We start from the raw sequence: 14,026 nt of genomic DNA, 5'->3' as shown, positions 1-14,026 counted from the left end.
TGACATTATGTTCTTATTTTTACCAGATTTGTGTGAATATAATTTGGGTTATTACCACATGACAGTGGCTGTAATTCTTTTCCGCAGTTTTAACTCTGTGCCTTTAATCATTTGATTTGCTGTGAAGCATGAACGTGCTGCTTATTTGATTTAGTGCTTCCAGCTGAGACATGCGTCTCCACTACAGGACATATAAGAGAAATTCCAGGATAAAAGAAAACTCAGATTCCCAGAATTAATGAACAGAAATATTGTAAAATTAGATAACTGAAGGGCACTTCACAGGAATGTGTACTGTGCTTCATTATTCTTTGAAAAACTGGGCGGGGTATGACTGTGCTGCCTGTGTGGTCTAAATCTTCCAGCTGTGTCACAATTCTTCCACAGCATTAAATGAACTGCAGTGGGACGAGAAGCCTCCTCGGTGTTGTCACTGTGTTGACCAGCAGCATTCACCTCTCTCCTCCTCTTGTATGTGTGTGTTTTCACGTGCTCATCCTGTCAGTGGTGTGTTCGCACGTTTCACAGAATAACTGACCGTGTGATTTGTGATCTTTGCTGCTGAACTGCTGAACCGCAGGCTGGTCTGACAGCGTTTCAGTTGGCTTTGATGTGACAGTTGCAGCAGATGCACAGATGTTTGTGTCAAACTGAAAGCGAGGAAGCATCATCACTCATCATCACTGACCTCTTTAATTCTTAAATTTAATTTTGTGCAGACGTCTATATTCCCAGCAATCCTTTGCTTTTTGTGGTTTTTAGCAACATGTCTCAACATCTTTCAGATGGATTGAAATGTAATTTTGGTACACACATACATATCCCCTGCAGGATGAACTACCATAACTTTGGTGATCAGCTTAACTTTTCATCCAACGCCATGATCAGGTTGCCCAGAACTTCCAAACTAATGACATTCAGGTTTTCTGTCTGTTTCATCCTCTGGAAAGCAATATCTCAGTAACGCCTTGAGGGAACTTCTTTAAATTTGGCACACACATTCCACTTGGACTTAAGGATGAAACCATTAGAACTTGGTGGTCAGAGGTCAAAGGTCACAGTCACTTTGACCTCACAAAACACAGTTTTGTTCATAACTCACTAATTCACACACTAATTACGAGACAGTTTAACTCAAATTTCTGTAAGGATAAATTAAAGCGACAAAGGTCAAAGGTCAACTTCACTGTGACATCATAATGCTTTGCAAAAACACCTCTGGATAATGCTGTAACTCAGGAAGGGGAGATTGTGATCATATCTCCTGCAACTTCACTGACTGGTGGAGGCATTCAGGCATTCAACCATGAGTCGGTAATTATAGTTTATTAGTGTTTTGGTTTTTTTTTTAATTCATGCTACAGTCACAAAATCCTGTGGTAGGTCTGTTTGATTTCAGACCACTAACAAACTAAAGGGGGATCATAAGTAGATGAAATAACCAGTTCATCACCACCACCTTTCAGCATCCTGTCATGCAGTGAAATCTATGAGAGTTTCTTTTAAATGTAATGAGTAACTACACTCTCCCTGTCTGTCATTTTAACTGGTATCAAGCTGTAGTATTTATACAGTATCTGTGTATTGGGCTTGAAACGAAAACACTGAACATGCAGAACTGTTTTGCTGAGCTGTTGTTGGCTCTAAACCCTTCAGGAAATTGACAGAGGAAAAGCTGATTTGAACACAAAGAGATGTTTGTCATCAGGTATTTGTGGCGTGTCCAAGCACAACGAAGAGCAGTGGCTGAATAATAATAATTTTCTTTAGTCATGAAACTCAAACTTGTTGACCCTGGAAGTGCTCTGTGTTCATCTGCAGGTCCAGATTATCATCATCAGGTACTATTATCTGTCTGTGTGGACCCATCAGTCATAATATCATTGTCAACCCCTAGCAAACACAGCGGGTCCCACAAAAGCAGCACGCAGCTTGAATCATAACACTATTGTGACGGACGCAGACTCAGTGCAGGTTCAGGCTGTTTGCTCCCAGAAATAACTGCAATGGAACAAAAGTCAGTTTCTTCTTTCCGGTGTTTTCTCTCCATCAATCTGAGGTTTGTCCCTATGTTTGGATTCTCTCGTCATGCAACCTGTGTGTCTGTGTGTGTCTGTGTGTGTGTCTGTGATTTTGATTATGGCATTGTGTTTCCTGTGCACTGACAGTTTTAATCTCATGTCTTAACAGTATATACAAGGCACACTTAGGTTGTTCATAATTAATCGCTGAACCATTAACAGACAATAATAACTCTGACCGATAAATACTATAGGTTAAACAGTTATGATGGGGTGCCCTGGTGTGGCTCACCTGGTAGGGCGCGTATCACTAAGGCTCAGTCTTTACCGCAGTGGCCCAGGTCTGGCCCAAGACTCTTTGCTGCATGTCATCCTTTCCTGTCTCTCTCTCCCTGTAGCTATAATAACAGTAAAAATGCCCGAAAAAATAAATGCATAATAAATCCCACCTGAGGGTTATTCTCTGGTGCGAGTCTGGCATTTAACAGCCTGCACACCAGGCTAACCCCACAGCATGTTGCTATTTCTGAATAAAAACCAGTAGACAAGCTGAAGACTGAGGCTGCCTGGCCTGTTTATTTTATTTTGAGGTTTAATGCCAGTCTGACTCTGTGTTACGTGAACAGTAGCCTGGCTGTTCACACCAAGAGCGCATCCCCCCCACGCCGGACAAGAAGCAATTCTGCTCTTTTTCAATCATATGTACATCTGATCTTTATTATCACCAATTTATATCGTAGAGCTTTTTATATGTTCCTGAATAAGTGGGACATTGCTTCTTCTGCTAATGTTGTGTATTGGTATTTTTTTAACAAGGTACAAAAATATTTTCTATTTAAATTGTTTTAATCTTGTCTGTTAAGACAAATCCCTGCCTGGTGTGTTCAAGTTTGTCTTGACGTCACTCAGCTTTTTTTTTTTCAGCCGACTTAAAGTGACAACTGTCTCAAGCTAATGCTTTACTGAGTTTTGCTTCCTAAAATCAACCAACCCTGAATATTGGTGATTCAAGACGAAAAATTTTACCTCTGGACCCAAAATGAAATTTGACCCGCATTACACTGCCTGATAAAAGCTGCATGTTAACAAATAGGCAGGTACTCATGCAGGTTATAATGTCTCCCAGAGGTATGAGCCTTTAATAGTTAAGTTAACTGGTTCTATTGTTGCCATTAAACACTGGGTCCATTTTCTATTGACTTACAATGAAAGCAACTATTTATATAATAGACAAAAAAGTCAACTACTTTTGTTGGATTGTGTGTTTGTTGCTGCAAAACCTCATGTTTGTTTGACCAAAAGAAAACAAACTTGTTTAAATTATATATTACAAATTACAATAACCAAAACCACATTGACATTAGAGCTGGTTGTTTTGTTCCCAGTCTGTCCCAGTGCTTGATCCAACTATCTGTGTGTGTGTGTGTGTGTGTGTGTGTGTGTATCTATGTGTTTGCTCCACGTACCTGCCCTTAAAAGTCATGAGTTATACAAAATAATGCTGAGAAATCCTGACGAACAGACACACAGTCACCACAATGAGGAAACCTGCTGGGAAGTGATCAAAGATGAATGGTGTATTGTTATGTGTTAAATAATTAAAGGTCAGTGGAACGTGACAGAATATGCTAAATTCCTCCTCTGGCCTGTGTATTATTCCTTTAAACACTCTATTGTAATTCCGACTTTTGTTCCTCTTGTGTTTAAGCTTTATTTCCTAAAACCTAACAATGATGTGTTCGCTGGGTTTTCTCTGTTTGCTCCACTTTCCTCCCACAGTACAAACTCAAACCCCCACTGATCAAACTTGCCCAACATTTCAAACAGCTTTAAACATGTATACTTAATGTGAATCCTGTTATTTGGTTGCTACAGTGATTTATTTTGCCCAGAGGGCTTAATAAAGTCTAATTTTGTTTTATCTGATCAGAATAGTGCGAGGTATGTTTTCTTTGTTTTGGCATTCGGACAGCATGAAATATAACCAACATCAGCTGACTCAAAGGAACAATAACAACTTAGCCAACACTAATCAGGGGCTGTCAAACTGAATGCCCTGTCTTCAGGAGAACTGTTTACCTTCTGTAATTCAGCTATGGCCCCACTTTCAAGTGCCTCAAATGTTTTATGTTTATAACATTTGATTTGTGAGCAAACAAGCAACAATCAGCTTAAATCTGGAAACCTTAAATTACAAAATTAGAAAAAATATACAAAACCCCTTGTGCTGCATTAGGATTCTGATTGATGGAGGGAAAAACCCGGCATCCCCTTTTTTCAAACAACCAAATTCACGAACCAATTAACAGAGCACAGACAAAATACTGACAAATGTAGAAATCCTTAATGTGAAATAATGTACCTGAAGCAATTGGAAACAAAAAAAAGCTTTTTGAGAAAATTGAAGGATAAAAATGGTTAATTTATTAGTTCAATTAGTTCACAAGATTTGCTGATATTGACTTTTTCCCACCATGTGCGATATTTTTGATAATATTGAAACATCACTTATACCTGACACATAAAATACAACAATATCATTATATTATAAACCCCATGATATTTGGCCAGGACTTTATCAAGATATTAAATTTGGGATATTTCCCAATCCCAGACTGTGATCCTAACATATCTAGTGTTACTTTTTTGTGAATAAGAAAAGTAACAGTGTAGGTATAATATTTGAAATATTTTACATTAGTACATTTATAACCATAGATTTATGAGTAAATAAGAAACAATCAGCTTAAATATTTAAATTACAAAATTATAAAATGCTTTATGTATTATTAAAAAAAAAAGAAAAAAAAAGAAAACTGAAAAATAAAATACAACAATATTATTATATTATACCTGTACCCGGTAAGATGTTAATCATTTACAATACAATTAATTGTTTCATTCTTAGTCTCATAAAACAGAAATGTACACAATATATGCAGTAAAAAGCAAAGAAATCCAAAACACAGAGTAAATCCAGTCAAGGACTGAGGATGTGAATGTGGAAAAAAACTAAACCACTTTATAACAGGCACAACAAACAAGATGTTGCATAAATTTAAGCATGACACAAGATAACATCACAAAAGTTTCTATAACTAATTTCCAGAGGATGTGAAATATAAATCTACATTTTTTAGTTATTTTGGCTACATGATCTCAGAACAACAAATGTCCAGTCCAGCTGGTGCCAGCTGGACCAGGACTCATTGTTTCACACAGTTTGTGCCACAATGGTTTTATTAATGAAGAGTGGGGTTGTAATCATAAAATTTCAATGTTGTGAATATGTGTATGTGCTCCTGTGGTGTCGACACAATTAAATCCAAATCAGTCATCAAGGGTAAAGCCAAAAGCTTTCAGATTTATTGTTTTGTGTTTGGTTTTTATTGGTTTTGGCCTCATGATCAAGTTCGACGTGATACTCCACCCAGAGTCTGTCTGTCACTGCTGTACTGGAGGCTGATGTCCGCGTTGAGTCGTGTCAGTTGCAATTTTATTTTTTTAAAAGTATGCCCACAAGGATGAAAAACTATCCACAGATGTTTTCTTTTCTTTTTATGTCTTAACATCACAATGATTTTTTTTTGTTTGTTTTAGTTTTGCAAAGTCTGGTGTTCAACCTTCACTTCAGTGCTTTGCTTACAGAACATTGTACCTTGTGATGTGACAAATACAAATTTGAAGTGCTATTTAGTGTTAGCATCACATATACCTGAAAAATGAAACACATTATATATTATTTTAAAAAATGGCTGAAACATTAAATACAATAATATAGCCTAATTGATTATAACCCTGAACAATTCATTGTGTTGAATTTTTTATTTTTATTTTCAGCCTCTTTAGGTTCACTCGTCAGCCTGGCGAGCATCACAGTTTAGTTCTTATCTTTATTTAGCAGATTCTCAGAGTTTAGGAAGTACTGGGCTTGTGATAATATCAAATATCATTATATTTCCCACCATATGTGATATTTTTCCTAATATCCTACACATTGTACATTGTACTGGGGCATATGATGGTTGATGAGTGGCAGCATTGCTTATACCTGAAACATAAAATACAATAATTATATATTATTAAAAAAACAACAGAAACATAAACTAGAACAATATAAGTATATTATAATTGATAATGTATTTCACGACTTTATCAAGATATTCAATTTTGCTCAAGCCTGGTGTGTTCTGTATGTAACAGAAACACAAACTCTTAAAAATAAATCCTTCACCACTTTTCCTTTTCAACCACATAGGCTCATTTTTGAAGTTGTGAATAGTCCATTTCCAGTCAAATCATATCGCATAAATGTTGGAATGCCCAACTGGAGTATTTTATTTGAAGGTATTGTGATATGATATCCTTGGCTTTTTTCCTGAAGTGTAAAACACAGACTGACTCCAAACATTAAGATTAATGGTTCAGTCTTTCAACACTGTTTTCTCTGTGGTGCTGTTTTGATAGTGCATATTACTCTGTCAGAGGCTGGCAGGGACAGATCACACACTCTCTGCGTGTTAATTCATGAAGGCTGAGTTGACTCAGCCACCTGATTCTCTCTCTCTCTCTCTCTTCTCTTTCTATGTCTCTTGCTCTCTCTCGTCCCTGACCCACTTTGTTGAGCAGAAGAAGATGAACAACAAGTGTTTTGGGAACATTATGTTCTTACCCCCCCAACCCCCACCCACCTCTTCCTCTCCTCCCTCCCTCTCTGCCTCCCTCTCCTCGCCACCCCTCCCTCCTCCATCACTCCTCTGATGCTTGTCTTTTTTTTCCCATCAGCCCCTCATCTATGCTCCCACCACGTTACCTTTCTTTCAACATTACTGGAGTCTATGAGATCACATATAAGGTGATGTTTAGATGTGATTCTGTTGGCAGAGCAGGTTCGTACTGGTTGGAGGCCAGATATATGTCTGTGTGAACACATTCAAGAGTGTGTCTACAAGACTAAAGTAGAAGATCAACACAGTCTGTTGTACACTTGTTGTTACTGGGGCTGGGTATCTAACCTCAAGATAAGATTAGATTATGAATTTCATTTTTTAATGGCAGAGGGTTTTGTAGATGTTTTGTAATGTTTTTTTTTAAGTGTTGTAACAGCAGGGTTTATAAATTGACATGATGATTTGTTTTAAAGGTCCCATATTTTACCATATTTTACAGTGTTGATATCCATAAGAACCAAAAATCATCTCAATGTAGTTTTACATCTCTTTCAGGCTTCTCTCTGGAGCTCTAGTAACAACAGGTCGGTGAGCCAATCAGCTGCCTCTCCTCTGATTGGCTGAGTGTTTTCTGAGTGATCAAATAAAAATCTGGCAGATTTCAGGTAAACGCTCAGAGAAATCAAATCCTGCAAGGTTGGATGGTGGGTCCAGGTGGGGCCGTGCTGGGGGCATAGCTGAGGGCAGTGGCTGTATAGTTGTGACATCACAAGGTTACAGCAGTCCTGATGGCTCATTTTAAGTTCACAGTTTTTGAATACAGGCTGTGTGCATTTCCCTGTAGACTGAGGGCTGTGATGCTTTCACAACATAGAACCTAGACCTGCTTTATAATCAAAAGAGACATGGAGATCTCACTTTATACAAAACGGCATCTTTAAACAAAGATGCAGAACCGAAATGATATCAGGGAAACAACATGAACCAAAGAAAAGGGTTCAGTCACTGATAGTTTAATTATCCAGTGTTTAGATATTAATATCCTCCCCCCATGTTTTCATATAGATAAATATACCAGTGGCGACAGTTTGTGTATGTTTGTATGTCAGACCAGATGTGTATTTGGATCATGTAGTCACAGAGGAGGCAATGGAGGGATGGAGTTGAGAGAGAGAGAGAGAGAGAGAGAGAGAGAGAGAGAGAGAGAGAGAGAGAGAGAGAGAGAGAGAGAGAGAGAGAGAGAGAGAGAGAGAGAGAGAGAGAGAGAGAGAGAGAGAGAGAGAGAGAGAGAGGTTAGCTGTCACAGTGCACAAGGGTTGCCGCTGAGGACGTAATGGAAAAATCACTCAAGATTAACATGAAACACAGGAAATGCTCTCAATTGAGCCTGATTGCCTTATGTGTGTGTGTGTGTGTGTGTGTGTGTGTGTGTGTCCTGACAGGGCTGATAGAGCGGCTCCTGTTTATTGACAGGATTTCTTGAGTGATATTAAAGCTCCTCTAAAATAACATGAAGGTGATTTCCCCGAGCGTAGGAAAACAGTGACAGTGACTGGATCAAATCAGCTGCGGCTTAAAATCAAACAGTCCCACAAAATTCCCTCCCAGCAGCATCTGTCACTCAATTTTCAACCTTGCTAACATGAAATGGTGATGTTTGATCTGTCTGGTAGATGAAATCGACCAAATCAACAGTCAACAGTGTATTTTCAGGTCAAATTAGAGGAGCAGTTCAGCTGAAATCCTAAATGTTCTTATCTCTCCGACCCACCGAAGTGATAATATCCTGACATTTATGTTCGTGTTTCATTGTGCTGTCCTCACATGTTCCTGTTCAGGAGAAGAGGTTTAATTGGAGTCAACAAACCGTTTTTCTCTCCCCTCAACTATCCAGTTCCCTCATTTATTTAAGTAGATTTAAAGCTGCTTAGATCACACATTTACCACACTGTGATTATCAAATACAGTCAGGTTCTTAACAAGCTGAACCTTTTTTTTTTTTTTGCCAGTGAATTTTTGCAGAAGCCCGGAGCTTGTATGCAAACAAGCGTTAGGTGAGAGGCGACGGAAACGCTGTGTAGCCTTAAATGAAAACATCCTCTAAATGTCACTTTTTTTCTTTTTGAAAATCTTTATCCTAAATATTTATGACATATTTTGGTTTTGATTTCATTTTGGTTTTGATTTATATGTTCTTAAATACCAACAACAATATTAAAGCTTGACCAAAACAACATCACAACAAAATGAGAAAGGGATATCATGAGTTAATGAAATAGGAAATATTTTTTTAATCTTAAATTTGTGCTGTTTTTATTTTCAAAGAGAATTGTGCCAGGAAATGAAAAACTAATATAATCGCAGGCTTTACACAGTCATTTATCTGAATAAACCAGTCGTTGGTTGAGAGCACAGAAACTTTTAAATTCCAGTTTAAGTATGTTGTGTATTCATTAACATTTATAACACTAGAATAACAAATAATCATACCAATAAATAACACAAAGAATAAAACACATAAAATAATAGCGATACATCTTTATGCAGAGCAAAAAGAAAACTGAGAAAAATTCAGTATTTAGGCGATAAGTCATTTGAGGATGTAACAGAATTAAAGAAAGATTATATAATTTTTACCCATTTCCTTGTATGCAACATAGATGGTTTGCTTTACTTCTCATCCTACAAAAACCACAACAAACGTCTTCAAATAAATAAATATCATTCCATTAGTGCATTTGTACACCTGCAGCCACTTAATATTGAATTTTCCTGCAGCAAGGTGATGTGTAATACAAAGATTAATGTCCGTGGCCATTTAAATTCAATCGCAAATGCATTAAATTGATGTTATTTTCCTGCCTTGCTGCAGGCGTGCAATTCAGATTTAATGTGCTGGGAGTCGCCTGGAGGTAAGATATGCAAACAGGCAGCCAGGGGGTTGCCACTTTAATTTTTCGTCTGGGGAATTACAGAACAAGTCTTGCTCTTTCCCTCCTCAATATGAAGCTATCAATGTGCCTGTTAGCAAGGCACACTCTCAAGGTGCCCAACGGCACAAGACTTTGCTTGTTTTGGGGCTGCTAAGGGTGATGAAAGTTTTGGATTTCATGCAGAGTTTAGCTGCATTTGAGAACAGTAATCATCAACCTCTCATACTTAAATTTCATACGTCTTGAGTGATGTTCAGCCTTTTAAATTGAAGGTTTGGCCATTTGCGAGTGTAAAAACACTGAAAACTCAAGAATAGTTGATAATGTTTCGTATTTTTTGTCACCTGAGCCTGACCAACACTTGAACTATTTAGTAAAAACTTGGTTGAGAGCCAAATGTCAAGGTCCGCTGCATCTATCATGTCGTGTTATTTTTCCTTGAGACTCTAGGCACATTAGCATACCATTCATGGTTTAGCTTTGCACGCGATCCAGATAACCTGCCATAACCGCTGCAAATTGTTTGTCATCAATCAAATACTGAACATGACAGTAAATTACATATTATAATGATCGCATGTAGCTGACAAGTTATAACATTGTAGAAACAAGAATCAAGTAGAAGTATGTTCAGTTCAGTAGATTTAGAGGTAGAAATTGGTTTGATGAGTGGTACTAAAACTGTCAGGTTGTTCCAAAGTCTGAGAACCTGGGAATCTCCATTTGGGACAGGCATGTAAAAACATACCAGTCTCTCACACAGCTCAAAGCCAAACCACTTACTTTCAGCTTTGTAGCTGACGAATAAATTCTGATTTATTTCAGTTCATATTTTTTTTAAAGAAACAAACAGAAAACAGAACAAAACTAAGTATTGTGTATATTTTTAATCTTAACAAATGTTTAAATTTAAGATCAAGTTCAAATTTTGTGTTTATTATCTATGACATGCATAATCAGCAGGTCTTTCTTTCTCCTCTTTTTCTCACAACTTTCTATTGTGCAGTCAATAACTTGTCAGAGCCAGGCATGATGGGACAGAAAAGAAACAAGCTTTTCAACAACAAATCACTGCAGCTCTCAAACAAGCCTGTGAAGCTGCCTTTTTATTTTGGGGGATTACAAAAACAGAACAGTTGCATAAGATCTTGACTTGAGAAACACACACACACACACACACACGCTCCCTAGCTTGTCAGGGCGGCTGTATTTTTGAAAACTCTTCGGGCTGAATGGCTGCGGTGGCTGCATCAAGATGATGTTGACATTTTTGTAGCGATCAACCATCAAGCCCAGAGCGGCTGCATTCATGACCAACCCAGTCATCTCTCAACACTGCTGCTCTTATCGCTCAGACTCTCCCGCTCTCGCGCTCTCTCCCCTCCATCTCTTTCTCTCATTCAACCCTCAACTTTCTCTCTTTTCCCCTCCTCCTGCTTTTTTACCCACCCCTCCTTTGGTACAGATAAGAGGCCCAATTTGTTTTCGATGACAAAAACCCTGTGGGCCTGTGAACCTTGTGAATACTGATAATTGCAAATTCCATCTTTTTTTCAAATATGGGGTCTTTTATGAGAAGCATTCATCACACAAGAGCACATGCGAGGTCTTTAGATTAGAGCGAAACATTAAAAATGAAATACTACACTTACTTTCAAAGTCAGTGGAAAATTTTTTGTGATATTACTAATAATGAAAGTTTCCGTTGCTTGTATCATTATTTACCTGTACAACCTTCCCGCCCTGCAGAGACCTAAAGTTGGACAACATATTATTGGATGCGGAGGGTCACTGTAAACTGGCTGACTTCGGGATGTGCAAGGAGGGAATCCTCAATGGAGTCACCACCACCACCTTCTGTGGGACGCCAGATTACATCGCACCTGAGGTGAACCCAAAAACACACAAACAAAATCTTAACAGCTTTTTCACACATATGGACTCTCATTAGTGTGAGGTTTGTGGATGTGTTAACTCGTTAACATGTGATTTACATTCTCACCTCACAGTCATTTTCTCCCATTGGCACTATAGTGGCACACAGAGTAGTTCCTGTCTGGAAAATGTGTTTCTACGCATCATTTTAAATTCTTACAGATTGTTAAAGTTGTATCATATGGAGAAATAAAGGGGAAATTGTTGGCCATGACAAAAAGGATTGGCTCCAACACACCTCTGTGAAAGCAGAGGTGTGTTGGAGCTCAACTGCCAACAGCTGTGCTTCAGTTTCCCGAAGGCACGGAAACGAGCGTGACTGGTTGTCATGTTCGACTGTTTGCAGATAATACTGTGTTCTGTTTAAATGCTTCGAAGACGACTGCTGCTCCCAAAGTTTAGCCTGTTTGTGGGAAGTTTTGGATGTCACAGAGCATTTGGATGTTAAATATGATAAAACGTACATAAATTCAACCAGCTTACTCAAATCAAGTCCCCTCATGGAGTGCTGCCTCAAATCACCAGAGGAAACTATCCTGATTTTTATAAGAGTAACAGCAGTAGTCCAGCTTCATACCTCTCCATCTGCGTGATCAGATTTTACATAAGTTCTTCAAACTTTCTTTCATACAAATGCTTTTTTTCAAAAAAAAAATGTTTCTGTGTGTGTTTAGATCCTTCAAGAACTAGATTATGGCCCATCAGTGGACTGGTGGGCTCTGGGGGTGCTGATGTATGAGATGATGGCAGGCCAGCCGCCGTTTGAAGCCGATAACGAGGACGACCTGTTTGAGTCGATCCTCCATGATGATGTCCTCTACCCCGTCTGGCTCAGCAAGGAGGCTGTGTCCATCCTTAAAGCGGTCAGTTAGCAAGTGTTCATACTTCAGTGTTGTCGACAAAAATGAGCATGTACTGTAAATGTCATTTCACAGATGCCACCATTATTAGTTAATTTAGACAGGTCATCCTGCTTCAAGGCTTTCACACGGCCAGTTTGGTCTAAAGTAAGAAACAGTTTGTTAAAGAATATGGTAACATGAACACTTCTAAGGCCACTCAGATTTAAATTAAGAGTTAGTTTAACTGTGGTACACTGTGGGGAGTTGTATCCGACATGATAACATCACTGCTAACATTTTTTGAGTAAGGAACAGACCTGCAAACTGGTCTTGCTACTACAACTTTGAGCTCAAATTACTGCAAAGAACTCTTCCACATTCAACCATTAAAATCTACCCAGACTCTTGGACCCTTTTGCTTACGTATCTCGACTGGCAAATCCTGTTTTTATTGTATCACACGTTTTACTACCCTGTGTTAGTGGCACTGCAAGGCATTCAAAACCTTAAACCCCTCTTTGGCTTGATCTTCCAGAACCTAGATTTCCTCAGAACACTTGCAGTCTTTGTTTCTTTGCTTTTTCATTGTGTTTCCTACAGAAAACTGCAGTTAATACAAGCACTGAAGTTCTGTTTTTGCACATTATGAGCAATTTAAATGATATCCAGCCCTAATGGACCAACTGGCTGTTAGAGAAGGAATCATGGAGGTCCTGCCCATGTCTTTCCGTTTGCCTCTCTGCTCTTGTCTTGTGTTAGTTTTGTGTTTGTCTCTTTCTCACTGTCACATGTGAGAGAGGATGCAGCTTTTTTTCTCAGTGTCACATGTTGATCTGTGTTTCCTGTTCCTCCGCTGGAAGAACATTGGATAATTCCCTCTTTGTTTGATTCCATTACTTTTTTTGTGTGTGTGTGTGTTATTGTGTGTATATGTGTGTGTTTAATGCCACTTGTCCATTTGTATATTTGTTCATTCAGTTTTTCCATTACAAGCTTTGCGTTTACCTTGGCTGTTGGTACGGTTTGACTGCAAAGCCTTGTGGGAAAGCGTGTGTGTTTATGTTGGACAATGTCTTGGACTCTGACCGGTCACTTGACCAGCACCCTGGGCTCTGATTGGACATGTCATCCGGCCGAAGGGCATCAAGTCACATGACAGTAGAAGTCTTCCAGCTCAGTCTGATGCTCAGAAGCTTGTTCAACACTCATCTAGTTTTTAAGTATTTGAGGAAATCCTGAAGAAATTAAAAGTGAAGGAGCTGTTTTACAGTGGCTCCACTGTTTCCATATAATGTGACATTTCTGGAACTAGTTTGTATAACTTCAATGGGTTTTTATCTCAGACCCAGAATTTTCTTTTGTTACATCATCTAAAGTCTTTATTATAGTGTTTATTTCGATATTGAATCTTTTAAAATCCTTTTTCCTTTGCTTGTTTTTTTAGCAAAGAGCTGTGTACAAACATGTTGAGCTTCTCATTTTAGCAAGTGCTGACTGTAGCCATTTCATTGTAACTCCAGGCTGTTGTCTGATTACTATTATGGCTGCAAGCCAGTGTGTGCAGAGTTCTGCATGGGCCTAAAACTGAGACCTAAAACATGAGACCCAAACTAGATGTGTACCTG

The 14,026-nt window shown here is 38.5% G+C and overlaps 1 protein-coding gene across 1 annotated transcript in view; it reads left to right on the top strand.

The window, feature by feature from the left end:
- The window catches only part of LOC139622577 (protein kinase C epsilon type-like), a 76,512-nt gene that overhangs the window by 60,328 nt on the left and 2,158 nt on the right, over positions 1–14,026 (top strand). Inside the window, exons 13-14 of the mRNA XM_071479956.1 lie at positions 11,374–11,512; positions 12,234–12,422. Of these exons, the coding sequence (XP_071336057.1) occupies positions 11,374–11,512; positions 12,234–12,422 (328 nt within the window). The remainder of the gene's footprint in view (positions 1–11,373; positions 11,513–12,233; positions 12,423–14,026) is intronic.

Source organism: Trachinotus anak, unplaced genomic scaffold, assembly GCF_046630095.1.
Source record: "Trachinotus anak isolate AG129_WGS33_773 ecotype Australia unplaced genomic scaffold, CSIRO_AGI_Tana_v1 ptg000007l, whole genome shotgun sequence".
Taxonomy (NCBI): domain Eukaryota; kingdom Metazoa; phylum Chordata; class Actinopteri; order Carangiformes; family Carangidae; genus Trachinotus; species Trachinotus anak.
Note: the sequence above shows the minus strand (reverse complement) of the source record. Positions and strands in the feature narration are given on the sequence as shown.